The sequence below is a fragment of the Macrobrachium nipponense genome, chromosome 7 (assembly GCF_015104395.2).
Source record: "Macrobrachium nipponense isolate FS-2020 chromosome 7, ASM1510439v2, whole genome shotgun sequence".
NCBI lineage: Eukaryota > Metazoa > Arthropoda > Malacostraca > Decapoda > Palaemonidae > Macrobrachium > Macrobrachium nipponense.
The window spans coordinates 84,033,099-84,052,379 of record NC_061109.1 but is presented as its reverse complement, the minus strand read 5'-3'; the positions used below and the strand labels follow the sequence as shown (position 1 = coordinate 84,052,379).

Here is a 19,281-nt window from a genome sequence, read left to right as displayed (position 1 = left end):
GTTAATATACTGCATTATGCCACAGAAATTTAAAAGGGAAGTTACTGCGGTCCGCAGAGAGAGCTGGTGAGTCGGAAAGAAGACGAAGAGGTTTTAAGCGTAATTCCTTTGCTTTCTTAATCTGGCGCTTGCTGAAGCAGTGGCTGTGAATACGGTGACCTTACCTGTGGGGACATACGAGCCATTGAACCGGCGCGTCCTTTCACCTTAGCTTTGTTAGCGACTTGTTCAGCGTTGTCGGCGCGTTCTTCAGCTTCCTCCAGCTCCTGCTGGGCCTTGCGGAACTTGGCCAAGTTGAGGGCGGCGATCTCCTCGGCCTCCTCGATCTGCCGCTTGTAGGTCTTGATCTTCTGCTGGAGCTTGTCGACCAGGTCCTGCATCCTCTCGTGGTTCTTCTTGTCCTCGTCGGACTGGAAGGTGAGCTCCTTGATGCGCCTCTCGCACTTCCTCAGGTTCTTCTGGGCGTCAGCATGGCGGCGGGCTTCGTCGTCCAGCTGGCTCTCGAGTTCGCGGACGCGCTTCTCCAGTTTCTCGAGAGCCTTCTTGCCCGCCTTGAGGGCGTTGCCTTCAACCTCCTCCAGCCGGACCTGGAGTTCCTTCACCTGGACCTCCAGCCCCTTGCGCATCTTCTCCTGGGTCTGGGCGTGCTCCTGCTCCGCTCTGAGCTCGTCTGCGAGGCGGGCGGCGTCGACCATGGCCTTCTTTGCCTTCTCCTCCGAGTTCTTGGCTTCGTTCAGCATCTCGTCAAGATCAGCCTATTAAAGACGAAGACATTCGACAGTGAGTGCCAAGGCCTATTTCTGGATGCAATTAACGCGATTGTTTTGGTGCCCCGAACTTCAAATGCGCACCGATCCTTTATTATTTGAGGGAACTGCTTGAGAACAATCTAATGCACATGCGCACCAAAATATGTTTTACGATTGCATATGTATGAATACATTTGTTAATAGGAATTTAGATATTTATGTATATATATATATATATATATATATAATATATGCATATATCATAATTGTTTATATATTTATATGTATATATAATATATATAAATATGTAAATATTAAATTACTATTAACAAATGTATTGTTACATATGCACTTTATACACATACATACATATACATATATATATATATATATATATATATATATATATATATATATATATATATATATATATATATATATATATATATATATATATATATATATATATATATATATATTATATATATATATATATATATATATATATATATATATATATATATATATATATATATATATATATATATATATACTATATATATATATATATATATATATATATATATATATATATATGTATGTATTTAAGTAGCACGGAAAAGCCCTTTCGGAAAATAGAGAAGAATCGCTACAAGTGTAGCGCGGCTGAAGTACTTTTAATAAAGTATGCTTGAGAGAGGGTCTGCTACCTAAATATATATAACTATATATATATATATATATATATATATATATATATATATATATATATATATATATATATAGGTATATATATAGATAGATATAAGAAAGAACAGGGGGTGAGAGAGAATTGAATAGACATATACATTTCTTTATAGTTATACGTAGTACTAGCTACTGCCTTTGTCCTTACATGAAGTGTCTGCATCTCGCTCTCCAACTTCCTCTTGGCGACGGTGAGCGAATTGTTCTGCGAGGTGAGGTCGTTGAGGTGGTCGTGAGCCTCCGCCAATTCAGCCTCCGCCTGGCGCCTGCCGCGGTCCGACTGTTCCAGGAGAGTTCTGGATTCTTCCAGTTCGCCGTGGAGTGCGTTGGCTCTGCGCTCGGCGATGCCGTACTGTTCGCGGTACTCGGAGGCCAGCCGCTGCTCCTCCTCCACTCTGGTCTGCAGATCCTTCATCTCGCCTTGCAGCTTCTTGATGTGCTTCTGGAGGTCGGCGTTGGCCTTGTTGGAGTGGTCGAGAGCGATCTCGAGCTCGTTGATGTCCGACTCGAGTTTCTTCTTCATCCTGAGGGCCTCGGCCTTACCCTTGGCTTCGGCCTCGAGGGAAGCCTGCATGGAGTCGATGGCGCGTTGGTGACACTTGCTGGAATGGGAAAAGTTTGATTAAAGGTTATTTATGTTTTTTTAGTTGGTATTTTGACGACGACTACTTTTTATGCCGTGCTTATTAATCGTTTATTGCTGTGAAGTTTGGTAAACGAAGGTGTTTCGTAAAAATGGTTGAGTTAATGGTAACCGAAGGTGTTTTGTAAAAATGGTTGATTTAATCGACCCTATAAATACAATTAAGATGTCTGCGCAATGAGAAGAAGTGTATTACTTTATCTGCCTCAGTATGAAAAGTGAATTTCATCATGCTTAGAAATAATAATTGTTCACATTTTAGTAAAGTTTAGATCTTTGAGTCTTAAGACCGAAAACCTACCGTGTGTTTTCGAACTCTTCTTCCTTTTCTTGAATTCTCCTGTCGATCTCCTGCCTGACCTGGCTGAGTTCGAGCTGAGCTCTTAGGACTTTGTTTTCCTCCTGTTCTAGGGCTGCCTCGGCTTCTTCTAGAGCAGCCTGAAGCTCTTCCTTCTCGATCTCGAGTCTCTTGCGGTTCTTTTCGACTTCGTGAAGGGAGCGGCCTCCTTCGCCAATTTGGTCCATGAGGTCCTTGATCTCATCGGCGAGGTTCTTGTTCTCTCGTCGGACGCCGTCGAGCTGCTCAAGGTTCTCCTCGTAGGCTGCCTTGACGCGGAAGAGTTCCGTGGAGTAGTTGCGGCATTCCTTCTGAGAGGCGTCCAGCTCGGCAGCAAGGTCGTCGACCTTCATTTTCCATTCGGAAATGATCTTGTCGAAGTTCTTCTGTTTCTTCTCAGCGGCGGCAGCCAAGGTCTGAGCGCGCTCGACCTCGATCTGCATGTCCTCGAGCTCTGTGCAGACGCGTTGCTTCGTCTTTTCGAGGTTCATGTTCTTGACATTGAGCTGCTCGATCTGCTGCTCAGCTTCTTCCAGGCGGGCGGCGAGTTTGAGACGGGCGGCTTCCAGCTCTTCGGCGCGTGCCACGCCTTCAGATTCGTATTTGGCGCGCCACATCTGAGCCTCGGCGTTTGACTTGGAAAGTTGACGCTGGAGGTCAGCCTTCGCTTCGCCTTCTTCGTCGAGCTGCTCTCTGAGGCCATCGATGTCGTGTTCCAGGTTTCTGAATTTGCCGAGGAGAGTAGCGCGTTCCTGGAAGATGAAATGGAGATATATTCAAAATACTTTTTGCTTTCAGTCTTGTAGTACACGTTTAATACAAACCTATGCACAATTTCTTACGAGTGAAGGGACGACTTACCCTGCTCTCATCGTCGGCAAGTTTCCTGGTATCCTCGAGCTGGTTGGTGAGAGAGAGCTTAAGTTTGGAGAGCTGTCCGACCTGGCTTTCGGCTTCTTCCAGCTGGCGGAGGAGGTCGGCGTTTTCAACGGCAAGCTTCTTCTTGGTGGCGTCGAAGTCGTTCAGGGTGCGGTTGGCCTCGTCGAGTTTGGACTGAATTTCATTGGCCTGGTGTTGCAACTGCTTGTTCATCTTTTCAGCTGCAGCCTTTTGTTTTACAGCGAGTGAAAGGGACAAAAATGTTTCAGGTTAGAAAAGTATTGTCGTTTGTGTTCTTACGGAAATTTCAGTATGTCAGAGTACTCATTATTAAATCTCCGGAAAAGAACATCTTATATTTATCTGTATTTGAACATAACGGATTATTGGATGAAATTTTGTTTTGTGTAATTAAGTATAATTTTGCATATTTCACGGATTTGTATTGCAACGAAGAGTCTACCAAGAATGTTCAGACTAAGAATGTCACAAGAATTCTAAGAGTTGTTTTTACGAGAAGAGACAAAACCACAAGAACTGGTACCACAGGAAACACGAGATAAAAAGATGAAGGTGGAAGCAGGCAGAGGAACCATTTTAGTGAGAGATTTTTTTTTAGTGATTTTGTCTACCTGCTCCCTGGCGGTGTGGTTTAATGCCTGTTTTGCATCATCCAGCTCTGACGATACACGCTGCTTCTCGAATTCTAGTCTACAGGAAGAATGCGAACGAGGGTCAAAACTGGTGGAGCTACGGCTACTGGCTAATGGAAAAATATAACCTAGATTTTTGGTACTAGACTAAGCTTGGTTTGAATCTTGCAAAGGAATATGGATATTCCCATCCAGGATTGCTGACGTGTATATGCGGACTCTGTTAACGTATTACGTAGCACAAAATAAAGAAAGTGATGGTGCATGCATGGCAAGAGATTAAAAAGCACAAAGCAGATCAAAGTTATTTCCAGCTTCTGTCTGACTGCTGCTGTAGTACATGTGTTATTACTAACTTCTTTTTTTCTTCTGAAATACTCGACCAGCATTAAGGTGACTTCCCGAACGGAGGCATTCCCATGAATAATTCTAGGACGTGAAAGCTAAAATGTTTTCGTCTATGGTTTAGCAACGACTGCTAATGATATGAACATATACACGATGGCTCTATTATATATATATATATGAACGTGGATGGTGTGTGTGCCCTTGGGTTACCTTATCTGAAGCCATATGGTCTGTTGCAAACTTCAAATCATCAGCTTGGGCCTTCAGCTGAGACTTTTCCTTCTCAAGCCTGTTAGGATATCGTGTGGGTTAGCAAGTTTACGTTTGATTAAAAAAGGGTTGAGTCAGCAATTAAGAGACTGATTTTGTTATGGATAATCCCTAAGTTTACTTTACATATACGTGTATATATAATATATATATATATAATCTATATATCGATATATATATATTGTATATATATCTTATATGTTGATATATGTATATATATAATCATATATGATATATATATATATTAAATATAATATATACTATAATAAAAATATTATATAAAATTATATATTAAAGTAAACTGTTAGTAGAGTGAAGTCATCCATAGCAAATTTCTGTGGAAGGCAATTTGTTACTGGTGACGGGGTCAGTAGAGGATGAAGTTATTAAAGATTTTATTTCTCTTCTGATAGCGGGTGATTAGCAACAGCTTGTTCTGGGCGCACTAGTATTATCAGTTCTTATGGATATGGGTGTGGTACCACGCCAGGGGTATTTGTCAAGCTGCTTTACCTTGTCATTACTGAGCATATCAGCTGCAGATCGGGCATCATTGAGTTCCGAAGAGAGAGTAGTCTTTTCACGCTCCGCCCTGAGTATTGGGTCACAGGTAAATACTAAGGAATTCTCTTGCTTGGAATAAAAAGTTTTTATTGCTACATTAAGCCCACCACACTCGTGTTACCCAAGAAGGCGAGTATGAGGCATAGGTTCTATTGACTTGCATTCACTAATGCGCAGGGTTTACGGGGGGTGACTCATTTCATTTTGGTAAATTAAAAGTAAAAAAAAAGCACGGAAGGAGAACAAAATAAGAATGAAATATAAAATGTTAATAGAGTGCGGAAAGTCACGGAAAAGCAGCGTAAAAATAAAAATAAGGGAAAAGAAAAATGCAAGCAAGCCTCTCGTAGCTCTCAAGCTAGGAGATGGTAATCGTGAATGGATCAGCTGATTATATGCTTGTATCTGTAGCATCTCAGCCGTTCCTTCAGAGAAGGCTAAAACAAAATAAAGTTCTGTATAAAAGGCAGGCAGGTGGTAACATCTCGTAGGACTGTCAATTTTTATTTGTTTGTTTGTTTGAAAGAAATAATGAGTTTTATTATTTGGTATATAAGTGGTGGCCAATATGTTTTCTGGATCAGGTTTTTTTTCTTCTGTTACCTTATCTCTTGCCAGGCCGTCCATAGCCGCCTTAGCGTCTTCCGCTTCTCTCTTGATGGCCTCCTTATCTTTCTCAGTCCTAGAGTGGACGGGTTTGATATTGGCCACCAAATGAAGCAAAAGGAATCGAACCAAAGAAGAAAAATATGAAACGAAAGCACAATTATTATTATTGTTATTGAGCAACCAAAATGAAGAAGAGTGGAAACAAAAGTTAAGGGAACGTAGCTGTTTTGTTTTTTTCTTGCTGTTAGCATGGGTTAGAACAGAACATCGATTTGATAATGCATCATATAGAACGTGAAAATGATTGTATTTAAATTGAAACTACACAATAATAATTCACTAATCTTGATCAATAGATATAAATGGCATTGAATATTCTCTTTATGATCATCAATATGAAAACCCTAGTATATGTCTTTCTTTACTAAAGCATTAAAATAAGTAATCTACATTCCAAGATGCATTGTTGCTTCTCATACCTGGCCTTCATCTTGTTGAGATGGTCGATCTGTTCAGACATTTCCGCAACTGCATCGTTGTGCTTCTTTCTGAGGCTGGCGAGAGCCGATTCATGCTGGATGTTGGACTCTTCCAGGTCGCGGCGAAGTTTGGCCAGCTCGGCCTCTCTCTTCTTGTTGAGTTCGATCTGGGCAGCTGTGGCACCACCGGCCTCATCGAGGCGCTCGCCGAGCTCCTCCAACTCACGTCCGAGGTGAGTTTTCGACTTCTCAGCCTTGGCTCTGGCCTGGCGTTCATGCTCGAGCTCTTCCTCGAGTTCTTCAATGCGGGCTTGCAGTTCCTTGATCTGTTTTTGGAGTTTGGAAACGAGACCTTGCTCGTCCTCAAGCTTGCTGGCCAAGGAGGAGACTTCCTTGTCCTTTCGTTGAATGGTCTGTTCGAGTTCTTTCTTGTTACGCTCAAGATCTGAAACTGCTTCCTGTGTGAGCTTGAGGTCACCCTCGACTTTCCTCTTTGACTTATCCACCTCACCTCGGAGCTTCTTTTCGCGCTCTAGGGAATCCTCGAGTTCGTCGAGGGTCGATTCGAGTTTGGCTTTAACTTTGTTGAGGTGGTTGCACTTGTCTTCGATGCCTTGGAGATCTTCGGCGGTCTTCTGGTTGCATTCCTGGAGGTGCTTCTTTTCTTTGTTGATTTTGTTGATGAGTTCGTCCTGATGGGCGATTTCATCGTTCAGGTTGCGAATTTGGTGGTCTTTGGTTGCTTTGTCCTGTTCAGCCTTTTGGATGGAGAGTTCAAGATCTTCAATGTCCTTCTTGAGTCCGCTGATTTCCTGTTCCTGCTTCTTCTTGCCTTGGAAGAGCTGGTTACGAGCTTCCTCCTCCTGCTGCAGGCGCTCACTGGTTTCCTGAGAGTAGAAATAAGATAATCCTTTGGTCACTCAAGCAAGTAAGACCTCGAAAAGGGGACCAAGACACACCCTTATCTTCACATGAAACACAAACACTAAAAGACACAAAGACACAACTAAGAGTAGATAGATAACTATTCGACTGGTACACAATGGGTTAGGAAATCGTGGCAAGTCCTACCTCCACGATGGGGTTGTATAAGGAACCCATTCTGGCTACTGCTAGATTTAGGTATGTGTGTGTTTTAAGAACAAGTAAGGTAAGATACAATGGGAGGGGATAAGGACTACTCGTTAACAGATCGTACACAAGACCACAGTGGGGAGCTGGGTCGTTCGTATGGTCGCTACCTGAGCCAGACTGGCGTTCGAGTCTGCCTTCAACCTCAAACTCACCGAGGTTGAGTCATCAAGCCACACCTGGCCGCCTCATCACGGCTTACGTAAACAACCCACCCACATCAGGTCTAAAATTATCAACTAATATTTCTCTGGAGGAGTAAGTTCCGCGATTTATGAAAATTGAATAAAAATACAGGAAAATTGGAAGGGTTCAGCAATGCCAATACTGATCGTAAAAAAACATCGATGGTCGTAAAATAAAACGATGAGGGACCTTAAATTACTTTTAAAAAGACTATAAAGAATTTTCTAGTAAAACCATTTCCTAATACGGGGACTAAAAAGGGAGGAAATGAGTGAAGTTGCTGGTTAAATGATTAATTTGGCGATAAAAACGCCAGGTTGGAGTCATGCCTCTTAAGGAGTGTGCACGGGGGAGCGTTTACCAACGACTAATCAGTTGTGCGTGACCAGAATTGAACTATCTAAATTTAGGACTCACATTGAGCTGAGCTTCCAGATCTGCTTTCTGGCTCTGCAATTTGGCCTGCTTGTCTAGGTACTCGCTTACATTGCCTTTAGTGGACTCGAGAGCCACCATGAGGTTGTTCTTCTCTTCGAGGAGGGCGACGTTCTTGGCCTCGAGCTCCTTTCGCAACTTGGCCTCCCTCTCGTAGTTCTCCTCGGCCTTGGCGGCTTTCTCCTCGAGGGCGCGAATCTCGTCCTCGACTCGGGTGACGTTGAGGAGGGGCTTGACCTTCTGCCAGAGACGGTACCAGGCCCAGGTGCGGAGTTGCATGAACTTCCTGAGGTTGCGCTGGACGACGATAAGGGCTACGCGCTGCTCTTGCAGTCTCTTGTAAGTCTTCCGGCTGATGTAACCGCGGATCCAAGCTTGCATCCAAGAGATGATCTTGGCCAGGCGGTCGTCTCGGAGTTCTTCTAAGGTACCCACCACACCGGCGCGGAAGAATACCTGTCCCAAGACCGATACCTCCCCGTTAAACGAAACAGAAGTGACTAAGACGCTTCTTGCCCTACTCTTTTACCGGACAGCTTAGTTATCTTGATTTGCATTAGAATAGTGCATTACTAATTTGAGTTCATTGAGCATTAAAGCTTTCTCTTACATGTGACTGAATGAAAATATTGCAAGGTGAATGTTAAAAGCTCGTCTGTTTTAATCTAAAGGGCTTCCTAATAAGGACTTCATTTGTTGAAAAGTTGTATCACTTACCTCATATCGGCAATGAAAACTACGGTTGTAGTAAAATACAGGGAGAGAAAAGTACAAAGTTATGCTGACAGCAGAAGAAATGATAAGGGTGGCAGTAATAACAGAAACGAATGTTACAAGTGGCCATTTAATTAAGATCAAGCAAATTTATAATGTTGTAACTGCCTCAGGAGTAAAAAGCACAAGATATTAATGGAGTGCATGTGTCATAGGAACGAAAGTGTACCTTCGTGGAACCGTAACGGAACTGACTCGCATCCATATTGATGTGTTCAAGGATTGATTTGCAGGCGATCTTAGGATCAACCTCCTCAGTTCGTTCCTGATGGAGCAGCGGAGGGCACAGGACACGGTATCTGGACAAAACTATGAAGCGTCAAAAACACTCGCACTGCAACAACAACAACAACAACGACAAAACAGCAACAACAAGGCTAGGGCAGATGGTACCAGGCACTCTGTTCAGGGGAGGCTTTGTGTGAGTCAGTCTTTCTCCACGACGTGACCTCAGGTTATATTTTGGGGAAACACTTTGGGAAAGCAATAACAAATTCCATATTATACAAAATTATACAAGTTTTTCCACATGTTTTGCTTGAAGAGGTGCAAAAGTGTGTGGATACGATGAAGATTTAAAGCTGGTTGTTTGTTACTTCATTTACTGAAAATATAATAAAACAAAGTCTGGTGCTGTATGAGACATTACTTTCACGAATGAAACATGGAATTAAAAATAAAGCTAACAGAGCCATTTATTTCAAGAATATAGGGGATTGTGCATTGATACATCGTCGGTTTTGTACTTTTTCTCGTTTTTTTAAATAGTAAAATTTTAATTGCTGTTTTGCAGAAAAGCTTATTGGATCTTGAGTGACTAAGAATTAAAACCAAGAGAGAGGCATAAACCATAACATGACCGTCGGGAAAGTAATGATACTTTATTTGATGAATTTGTTCTGATCTCACTCTCGTATTAGGCAGTCAGTGAACAATAATAATTAATTGGTGCCTTTTGGAGAGGTACCAAGAAATCGTTGTTTTTTGTTGCATTTCAATTAAGTATGCCACTGTCTAATTATATGTTGTTAATTAACTGTGGAGATAATTATAGGAATAGGACAAAAAACACATATTGAAAGAAATTAGTAGTTTTTTGGGTTGGTTGGTTGGTCGTCCTGCCACCTGTTCCCAGCTCAGAAAACATTGCAAAGAACATCATATCACAGTAACACCTATTAAGGACAAAATAAATCGTAGCTAGATATAAATAGAAAAATGGGAAAGTCTTCACCGCCATTTCGAGCCGGTGAATGTAAACAACCCTACAGAGGGAAAATGAGGTTAAAAGGGACGATACAGAGATACAAAAAGGGGGAGGGGGTCTATGGATCTATATCAAGGACATCTAAGAAACACAGCTAGAAAAATAAGAGTGAGAACTGCCTTTGTGTGCCCCATCCTGTATTTCTCGGCCTCCAGGTTGATGGCTTCAAGGATGACAGCACTTGCTTTCTTTTCATCCTCGGCTGCGTTAGCTGCTTTGGAGGCTAAGATGCCGTATCTGGAGGGCAGAGCAGGACAGGGAGAAGGCTGAGGTTTAGCTGAGATTCTGTACCTTAAGGACAACCTTACCAATTAAGCCTTCCTTTGTGCTGGAAGTGTTGGTACCAACCTCTTCGTTCTGTTATAACCTAAGGCAACAACGAAGTTCTCATCTACGGTCTAGAAACTATTCGCCTATGAAAATCTAAGAAGTCCCTTTCTTTGCTGCGGAACATGGGCTAACAATCTTTTTCAATCCCTAGACTAATAAAGCACTTCTCACTAAATCCGTTCCGTTCATATGATGGCAAAGTCTTTTGTTTGCCATGGATGATAAAAGGGATACTCTCCTAATAACGCATGTTCATGGGTATGATATAAAACACCTTTTCGCTTCCACTAAGCATGCACAGAGGAACACTCGATGCAAGTGAGCACTAACAGACAGCAAATTCTTCATCTCTCCTTTTTTCCGTAATAGAGGAAAAGAGCGAGAGGGGCAACACAGAGCGTACATCACGTGCCTTCGTATGACCCAGTCTAAACTTTTCAGCGTCAAGCTCGATGATCTCGAGGATGACTTGAGCGGCTTTCTTTTCGTCCTCGGCTGCTGCTGCAGGTTTCGAGGCTAAGATACAGTATCTGATGGGACGAGGAAAGCACCAGTTGCCAAGGTTAAAAAGATAAGGGTAAAAAAAACGCCTGCAGGGGACAGACATCTTAAGTCATGAGGATTTTTGTTAAGATAAGGAACATAAGATTTAAGTTAAAATTGAAATGATGAAAATGTTAGTGTAGGGCTGAAAATAATATTTATGAATTAGAAAACGTGCAATTAAAATTATCAGGTGAGCGTATGGGTCACGTATAAGTGCTTAATGCAAAGTAAATATTAAAATGAAGGAGCAGTCAATAAAGAGCTTAAAAGTAATTATGTAAACTAGTGACAGCTAAAAATAAAGTCATATAAAGTAATATTTAGTATACGAAATGTACGCAAGCCACATACAAATAGCTGGTAGAACTTAGGTTAACCTGAGATACACAAGGTGAATATGCCAAGATTAAGATTAGCAAAAGAGCAGGTGTCGAAAAAAACACAGGAACCTTCGCTTTCCTCTTCTGTGATAATAATAATAATCTTACCTGAAAGAATCACTCCCCTTGCAATGTTACGCGTCTAAGTACCCCTCTTATCGAGGTTGACGAAATTCCGTAAACAAGTGAGAAAGAGTAACAACCGATGCTATTTCGTGAATCGTGTGCATAGTGGTTTTCGTCGTTTTTTATTTTCAACAAATTTTCTTCACATTTTTCGGATGAAGACTAACGAGCGCGCCTTTAATTTCGTTTAGCCTTTGCTTTATTAATTTTGCCAGTGATATATTCATTGTTTTTACGGTGCAAAAGCAGCTGAATATCGCAGCTTGTTCTGTATATGAAATTCTTTACATCGCACTTAACAAATAAACTTTGATACACGCAAAAGGCGGGTTGGGGAAATGCTGAAAAACTCTACGGACATCGGTGCCCACATTTCACTTACTCTATCGCAAAACTCAAATTGACGCACTTATGCAAATTATGGTCCGAGGAAATATTATTTATCGCATAATCTTTCTGAGAGTTCGGATCTTTGAGGAGATTTGCGCATTTGGGTGTTGCAGGTGACGGTTGTAAATTTTTTAAAGTTTTGAAAATGACTTTTGAACCTGTTGGGATCTTATGAGGGTTTTAGTCAATTCACTGTCGGGAGCTACCTTGTCATTTGTTCGCACAAAGTCTTTTTTTTTCTTTCCTTTTTTTATTATCATTTCTCTTTTTGCCGAAGTCTTCATTAAAGAGTAAATAATTTTTTACATAATTTACTTTTTCTTGCTCTCAACTTCAGTTAGTCCCTATTTCCATTCATTTATTTATCAGACGAGAATTAATGCACGTGAAATTATAGGCGTGTCATACTTACCAGTAATTTGCTAATTAAAGAAAATTCATCTCTCCTGCAATTCATATATAACAGGAAACTTACTTCGCTCTAAGTTAAGTTACGGGAAACGCTTGAACTGTAATTGACAAGTTACATGGAACATTGTCACTCCTATACCTTACGAGTTGCAGCAAAACCCTTGACCAATAGTTTACAAATTACATAGATACATGTTTTCCCTTATTTGCTCCATAAGTTATATAAGAATATTGTAATGTCATAAAAATAAACCACAACAATTATGATTTCTTAATCATATGCTGCATATACGAAGGGACATTCAGATGTTTGTATTAACAGTTTGGTTATAATATAAATCTTGCACACATTATTTTTCAAATAAATTGAATCCATAATTCCACAATAGTTTTTAAGGTAGTTATTATATTCCAGGTAAAATTAGTAGAGATAAGAATAATATATGCTTTGAATGTAAAGTAAAATTTTATCTATACTTGATACGTACAACAATTTATTTTCTTTTTTCTTTAGCTAAAAAAAACTTAGGTTTTTGTTTTTCTCTGCATTTACCATTAACTTGATTCCTGAAATTTAGATTTACAATTGACTAAACGTTGGAATTAAAAGTAATTGCACGTGTTCACCTATATATCTATGTGCATATACATACTTACCTATAGAATATATGAATATATATATACACATATACAGGATAGTATGGATAGTATGTTTGCATAAGAGGTGTGCTTGTGTATACACATTTTATTCAGAACTATACTAGCAAGTATATGAGCCATACAGTGATATATATATATATATATATATATATAGGGTTATATATATATGTATATATATATATGTATATTATGTATATATCATATATATATGTATATTTTTATATGTATATATATGATATATATATATATGTATACATCCATATATATATATTTATTTATATATATATATATATCTATATATATATATATAAATATAAATATATATATGTGTGTGTGTGTGTGTGTGGAGTGTGTGTGTATACATATCAAAGGTTGAACTTACCTATGCTTGAAATCAGGGTAGACCATCCTGTTAGGGAATCCCTTACGACAGATACGGATGCCTTCAAGCACACCGTTACAAGTCAGTTGATGCATGACAAGGGCTGCGTCAATCACACCTGGTAGGGAGAGAATGAGCGTTTCGGGGTCTTAGGCAAAGTTCCCCTTCAAGAATTTCCTCCTCTTGGGGAACATAAATTTTTTTGTAACCGCTTTGTTTTAATTTTCTTTGCCGGGAAAAATAATATTACCATATTTTTCCCAATTTTCTTTTCAAAAGTTAACTTTCCCCGTAAACGACCGTTATTCCTTTTATAAAGATAATAGTTAATATAAAAGATGGCCGTTATTCTTTTCAAAAATAACTGGTACCCTTGTCTCGGGGATACTCTGAAATTCAGTCGTAATAATCTGCATCGTGAAATGCGATCTTGTTATGGCTAGAAAGAGTTCGTAGTAAACTGAAGGGGATTGCGTCTTTATTCTAAAATATCATTGTAATATCTGGAAATTTATTCTATTGAATCTTAAATTTCTTAAATTGGGAGATGAGCAATTTATAGATTACTGCAACACGACAAAGGGGTGGGGAAAGAGAGTGGGTATAGATATTTTTTAGATATCTTCAGCTTTTGGTGATACGGTAAATTGGAGTGTTTACATAATAATTACTTGACTCATATTCCAGCTGATTCGTAACAGAGCCGTTATGGAATAACTTAAACAGTTTGAAAGCATTCTTCGTTGTCAGCATCTTTGTATCAGAATTATTTTTACATTTTCTTTACAATAATTATTCATGTTTGATAAAAGAAGATATGACTGAAAGAAGATATGACTGAATATTGTAAATACTACTGTAAACATTCAATGTCCTCTTTAATGTTTTAAGTAAAGAACAGTAGATATTCAACTAAGCTAAGTTTTATTTGCACCAAGAAACAGAACTCGTAAAACTTGCACCTACCTTCTAGCCATGCGGCTTACAGATAATGCAGAGGAAATCATTCAGCCCAGAATGGCAAACAGATTTTGCAAGGGAAAACAGAGACATTCAAAGGTAACAGAAGGATTTGATGGATTGGTTTGTTAAGGTATATGGGTGCCATTTATGGTAGAGGAAATCGACATTGGAAATGAATATTTAGAGGTTACTGTCAGAACGAGTTACAAAGGAATTGACAAGCGCATAGTGAGGAAAATATTAAACAGCAGTGAGAGATATTATTTAACAAGGAAGCAAGCCATGAGGACGGGGAAAGCCATGTTCAGCTATCTTACCAGGCTCCTTCATTTCATTAGGAATGATGCAACGCACGAAGTGGGGGGCAGTGCTTCGCAAGACTGTCATCAGGTTGTTAAGCTGTTCCTGAAGGGACGAAGGATAACGGCAGGCTAAGGCACGAGATGATTTGTATATTAAAAGAGGAAATGATTAGAGAAAGTCGGGACAGTTTCCCCTTCCCCCGGTCCATCGGGTATGGAGAACATACAGACACGGCGGATGCACTGCTACTCATAGTGCTTTCCCACCAGACAGTGAACTACATACGGAATTCAGTACGATAAGGCTTCATGACAAAGAATGAGAAAAAATGTTGAAGACAGCAACAACAACAGCAACAGCAGCAGCAGCAGCAGCTGACGATAATTTTCGTCGATTGCTCTTACGTGATTAACACTGTGAAGTTACGGATGATACACAAATGGTATTGTCATTTTATACCATACTCTGGACTGATGAGATACAGAATGAAGACATTGCACATTTAGACGCTTCTACATTACATCGTTCTATCGATAACAACGGGAATTATTAACATGGATGCCGTAAGCACATGAAAGGGGCAGCAGGTGCCCGCAGCCTTATGTTAGGAAAAGTAATTTTGTGATGTCCACGATGATGTTAAATGTTGCAGGTGGGAGGCCTTACCAGCCGCCTTTATTTCATTGGGGATGATACATCGGATGAAATGAGGAGCTGTACTTCTGAGCACCGTCATCAGGTTGTTTAGCTGCTCCTGAGAAGGGCGAAGGACAAGAGAACTCTAAGATACAAAAAGAATAAAAGAGGGAGCAAAACACACAGACAGAATCTCATGCTTATTATGCACTCGACCCCTGTATCGGTGGGTTGCGAGCATCAGGGACGACAAGAAATGGTAAATCTCGCGACTCTGGAAAGAAAATGTCTTCTCCATCCTTTTCCATTTTCCGTCACGATTCCGACGTTAAAAAAAAAACTTATCTAGGTAAGAATATGTTACTGTAGACAGTGGTTAGTTAATGGACTAATTCACGTTTATAACAGTGAAGTAAATTTGAGTACTAACGGGGAGATGGCCTGCACGGAAAGTCCTGAATGATTTGGGGTATCACACGGTACCAAAGGGACACCTCGAAAAATCCCCAGGCCTCTGTTAGGGAAGGTTTTTATCTAAAGAAGGGGAGATACTATCACAAGTTCTAAGCCACAGAATTCGGTCTCTCACGAATCTGGGAACCGTTAATCACTTTGATTCGAACAGGTGACTATTGCAATTTCACATGGAAACTCCGTCTTACCCAAAAAAGACAGATAGATAGAGAGAATGAGGGGTTAAAAAACGAAACCAGAAAACAAAATTATATGAGGGCAAGATACCCAACCTTGTTTCATGAAGGTGTTTTACTCTGCTCTGTCGCCACGGAGAGAATCATGATCAGTTTAGGATACGATACCTCATTTTAGGACAGGAGAGAGAGAGAGAGAGAGAGAGAGAGAGAGAGAGAAAAGTTAGGGTTGGGCTTGGGAGGCAGAAGGGGCCGGGACGGGAGGGAGGCTTCTATGGAGACCTTACCAGGCGACTTTGTCTCATTAGGAATGATGCAACGGATGAAGTGAGGCGCTGTGCTCCTGAGCGTTGTCATCAGGTTGTTGAGCTGCTCCTGTGGAGGACCGCGGTACAGATTAGGAACGCGTCACAGGAAGACACAGGCACGTTCCACGGACAGGAGGAGTAACAGGGTGTCCTTTTACTTTTTTTAAATAGGTTTCGAAGGATTTAAACCAAGAGAAAGGCATGCGTTCAGAGAAGTCAAGGATAATTACTCGGCCTACAAGGAAAGTAAAGGGTGGCAGTTCTGTCCCATTTGTGGTGGTGGTGAGGAAACGTTCGAAAAGAAAATCACGAAGGAACTTAAATGTACGACCCACGAAGCGGTGTTTCATAGAGTTCGTGGATAACTTGTCTTTTTTTTTCCTGCAAATAACTGTGGAAGAAACTACGAGGAGGGAACAAAGAGGATTTTTGGGTAGGATGATTTTCTGCGTATTTAGTGTGCAGTTGACGTAGTTCCGCCATTTGTACCACTCCAAGAACGATGTCCATTACAATCTGGAGGCTTAAGGTACGGTTAAGGAGTTGAGGAAACAGACAGACACGATAGGAGCGAAAAAATGAAGGATAAAACTGTGTTGTATCTCAGCTGCGCTGGAGGTAATCGCATGGTCTCGTTTGCTGCTTTGAGAAATCGTTTATTAAATGAAACAGGCTACGAGAAAGGATAAGGTTGGCTGTCAGAATGGCCGAAGAGATGCGGCTAGGAAACTACCTTAAGGATATTGGTCTAGGAGGTTTGTGAAATAAAAGTTGAACATCGCAGAATAGGAGCGACTTCTAATTCGTCTAAAGGATTGGCTACAAGATCTAGAGCCTCTGTTCTTGCGTTGCAGTACAAGAGTAGGACAGGCTGTAGCGAAGGAACTAAGGTCTTCGTAATTCTATATTCTATATACTTTGCAACTAGAAAAGACGCAAGCAGGAGACTATCACCTAACACATGAAGGTGGTCAGGGTTGTCCTTTACAACACTAGCCTAAGAAGGACGGGACTGGTAGGATGCTTTGCTTCCTAATATCTACAAGACTTTCAAAGGACTACAAGGAATATGTGGAGACTGTCTCTCTCATGTTTGTTTATGACACACCAGACACAGACAAAAGTTTTGCATAAATCTCGTTTCAGGTCCAAAGGAACGAATAGCAAGATACAAAAAAAAGTGCGTTTATGCACTGTTTCTGAGGACACAGCACTCGGGAAAAATGTAGGGAAGATTCCTTGTCGTGGGGATTTTTGTTTTAAAGAGGACAAGAGTAGGACAAAAAAAGGAGTACTGAAAATAACGAGGAAAAATACAGTGAAAGGTTCAATGAATACACGGCCTCACTGGCTGCCCTTCTATAGCGTTAGGGGTTCCGTGAGAGCTGTATCTGGAGAAAGAAAAAAAAAAAAGGTGCAAACGAGGTAGGGGCTTGTTGCCTTGGCCCTTTTGGTTGTCAAAAAGATGTGCAATAATACGGATAAAAAGAATACAGGGCAAAAGAAAGTAGTTGCACTGGGAGAAAAAAGAGAAAAATGTCTGCTTTCTTGCGGTGGGATGCAAGTTCATGTGTGTCTTTTTTTTCCCATCGGATTCCGCAATCTTACCGGACTGTTTCAGTTCATTGGGGATGATACATCGGATGAAGTGGGGAGAAGTACTCATCAGGGTGGTCATCAGCTTATTGAGCTGTTCCTGGGGTAGTAAGAGGCAAGGGAAATGTGATTTAGTTCCTTCGCACTGTGGACCGCAAAAGACCTTGAGCTAACTCCAGCTATTCGTTAGGAATGGGAAGGTAGGTGAAATCGTTGTGAAGGGTGAATAACAGAAAACAAGCAGAGAAAGAAAATGAGTAGGTAACAAGTTAAAATGGAAGATGAACGCGACTATAAGTGTAAATCATTATGATGTTTAAGGAAATGAAGAATGGAATAGTGTTGAAAACCGTTTAAAATAAACAGTAACAGGGAACATCCAGAGAAATCAATCGGTGACAAATGAAAATGAGTAAACACATTAAATAACTGAAGCATCCTTATATACAATGAATACCACCAGGTCATTGTTAAATGCATATATATGGAAAATAAACTCAATAACACAGTGTACAAAATATTTCTATTAGCATATATATATGTATACTAAATAAACAGATAAACAATGGAACGTAGGCATATTGAAATGCATAATTCTTAACTGATATGACGTAAAAGAAGAACAGCTCAGAATGAATATTAAGTTCAGTGAAATAGAAATGGTAAGCATAAACAATATTTAATTATATACAACTATGAAATTGTGAAAGGAATATATATATATATATATATATATATATATATATATATATATATATATATATATATATATATTATATATATATATTATATATATGTATGATTATATATATATATATATACATTATTTATATATATATATATATATATATAAATATATATATATATATATATATATATATATATATATATATATATATATATATATATATATATGAATAAGACAGTTGAGAGTACAAGTGTGAAAAATGGAAAAAAATTAAACATTGAACTGAAAACAAATTAAGCCTTTTGAGATATTATTATTCCAAGATTAATCCTTTAGTAATCCTGATCTCGTGAAATAATAAAAAAAATCAATAGAATCATGTCCATATTTGTCCTTGATTTACTGATGAACAACACAGTTTCTTGTGATAAAAGTTAATACTATTCTGTTTAGTACTCAGTTTTTTTTATTCTGTTTTACATTTCCATCCATTTATTATCTTTCCCACCCCTGTGTTGACCATAGGTATATCAAGGGTCTGAGACTGCGTGGGTTTTAACCTATCGTATAAAGAACATGCTTGAACCTTAAAGCAAATACCATAAACTATAAACACTGAGTCATCGTTGTATATCATCTTGGGTATTATCTGCTGGTGAATATGTATTGTTTGTTTGTATGGTATTTTTACGTTGCGTGGAACCAGTATGGTTATTCAGCAACGGGACCAACGGCTTTACGTGACTTCCGAACCACGTCGAGTGTGAACTTCTATCACCAGAAATACACATCTCTCACACCTCAGTGGAATGGCCGAGAATCGAGCTCGCGGCCACCGAGG

At 39.8% G+C, this 19,281-nt stretch overlaps 2 protein-coding genes across 51 annotated transcripts in view; one reads left to right on the top strand and one right to left on the bottom strand.

Annotated features, from left to right (window-relative positions):
- Positions 1-19,281, top strand: part of LOC135216966 (E3 ubiquitin-protein ligase synoviolin-like) — a 313,218-nt gene that overhangs the window by 35,266 nt on the left and 258,671 nt on the right. The window lies entirely within an intron of this gene.
- Positions 1-19,281, bottom strand: part of LOC135217061 (myosin heavy chain, muscle-like) — a 48,073-nt gene that overhangs the window by 2,004 nt on the left and 26,788 nt on the right. For 14 of the 50 annotated variants that reach the window (XM_064252696.1, XM_064252738.1, XM_064252694.1 and 11 more), the window contains exons 13-22: positions 17,765-17,852; positions 13,297-13,414; positions 10,191-10,308; positions 8,013-8,486; positions 6,279-7,165; positions 5,140-5,218; positions 3,338-3,583; positions 2,441-3,228; positions 1,645-2,098; positions 165-755 (exon numbers count right to left, since the gene is read on the bottom strand). In XM_064252696.1, the coding sequence (XP_064108766.1) occupies positions 165-755; positions 1,645-2,098; positions 2,441-3,228; positions 3,338-3,583; positions 5,140-5,218; positions 6,279-7,165; positions 8,013-8,486; positions 10,191-10,308; positions 13,297-13,414; positions 17,765-17,852 (3,843 nt within the window). Of the gene's footprint in view, positions 1-164; positions 756-1,644; positions 2,099-2,440; positions 3,229-3,337; positions 3,584-3,987; positions 4,067-4,566; positions 4,646-5,139; positions 5,219-5,793; positions 5,873-6,278; positions 7,166-8,012; positions 8,487-10,190; positions 10,309-10,813; positions 10,932-13,296; positions 13,415-15,228; positions 15,317-16,135; positions 16,224-17,764; positions 17,853-19,281 lie in introns of all 50 variants that reach the window. The other 36 variants (XM_064252718.1, XM_064252717.1, XM_064252729.1 and 33 more) reach the window with 13 other exon arrangements.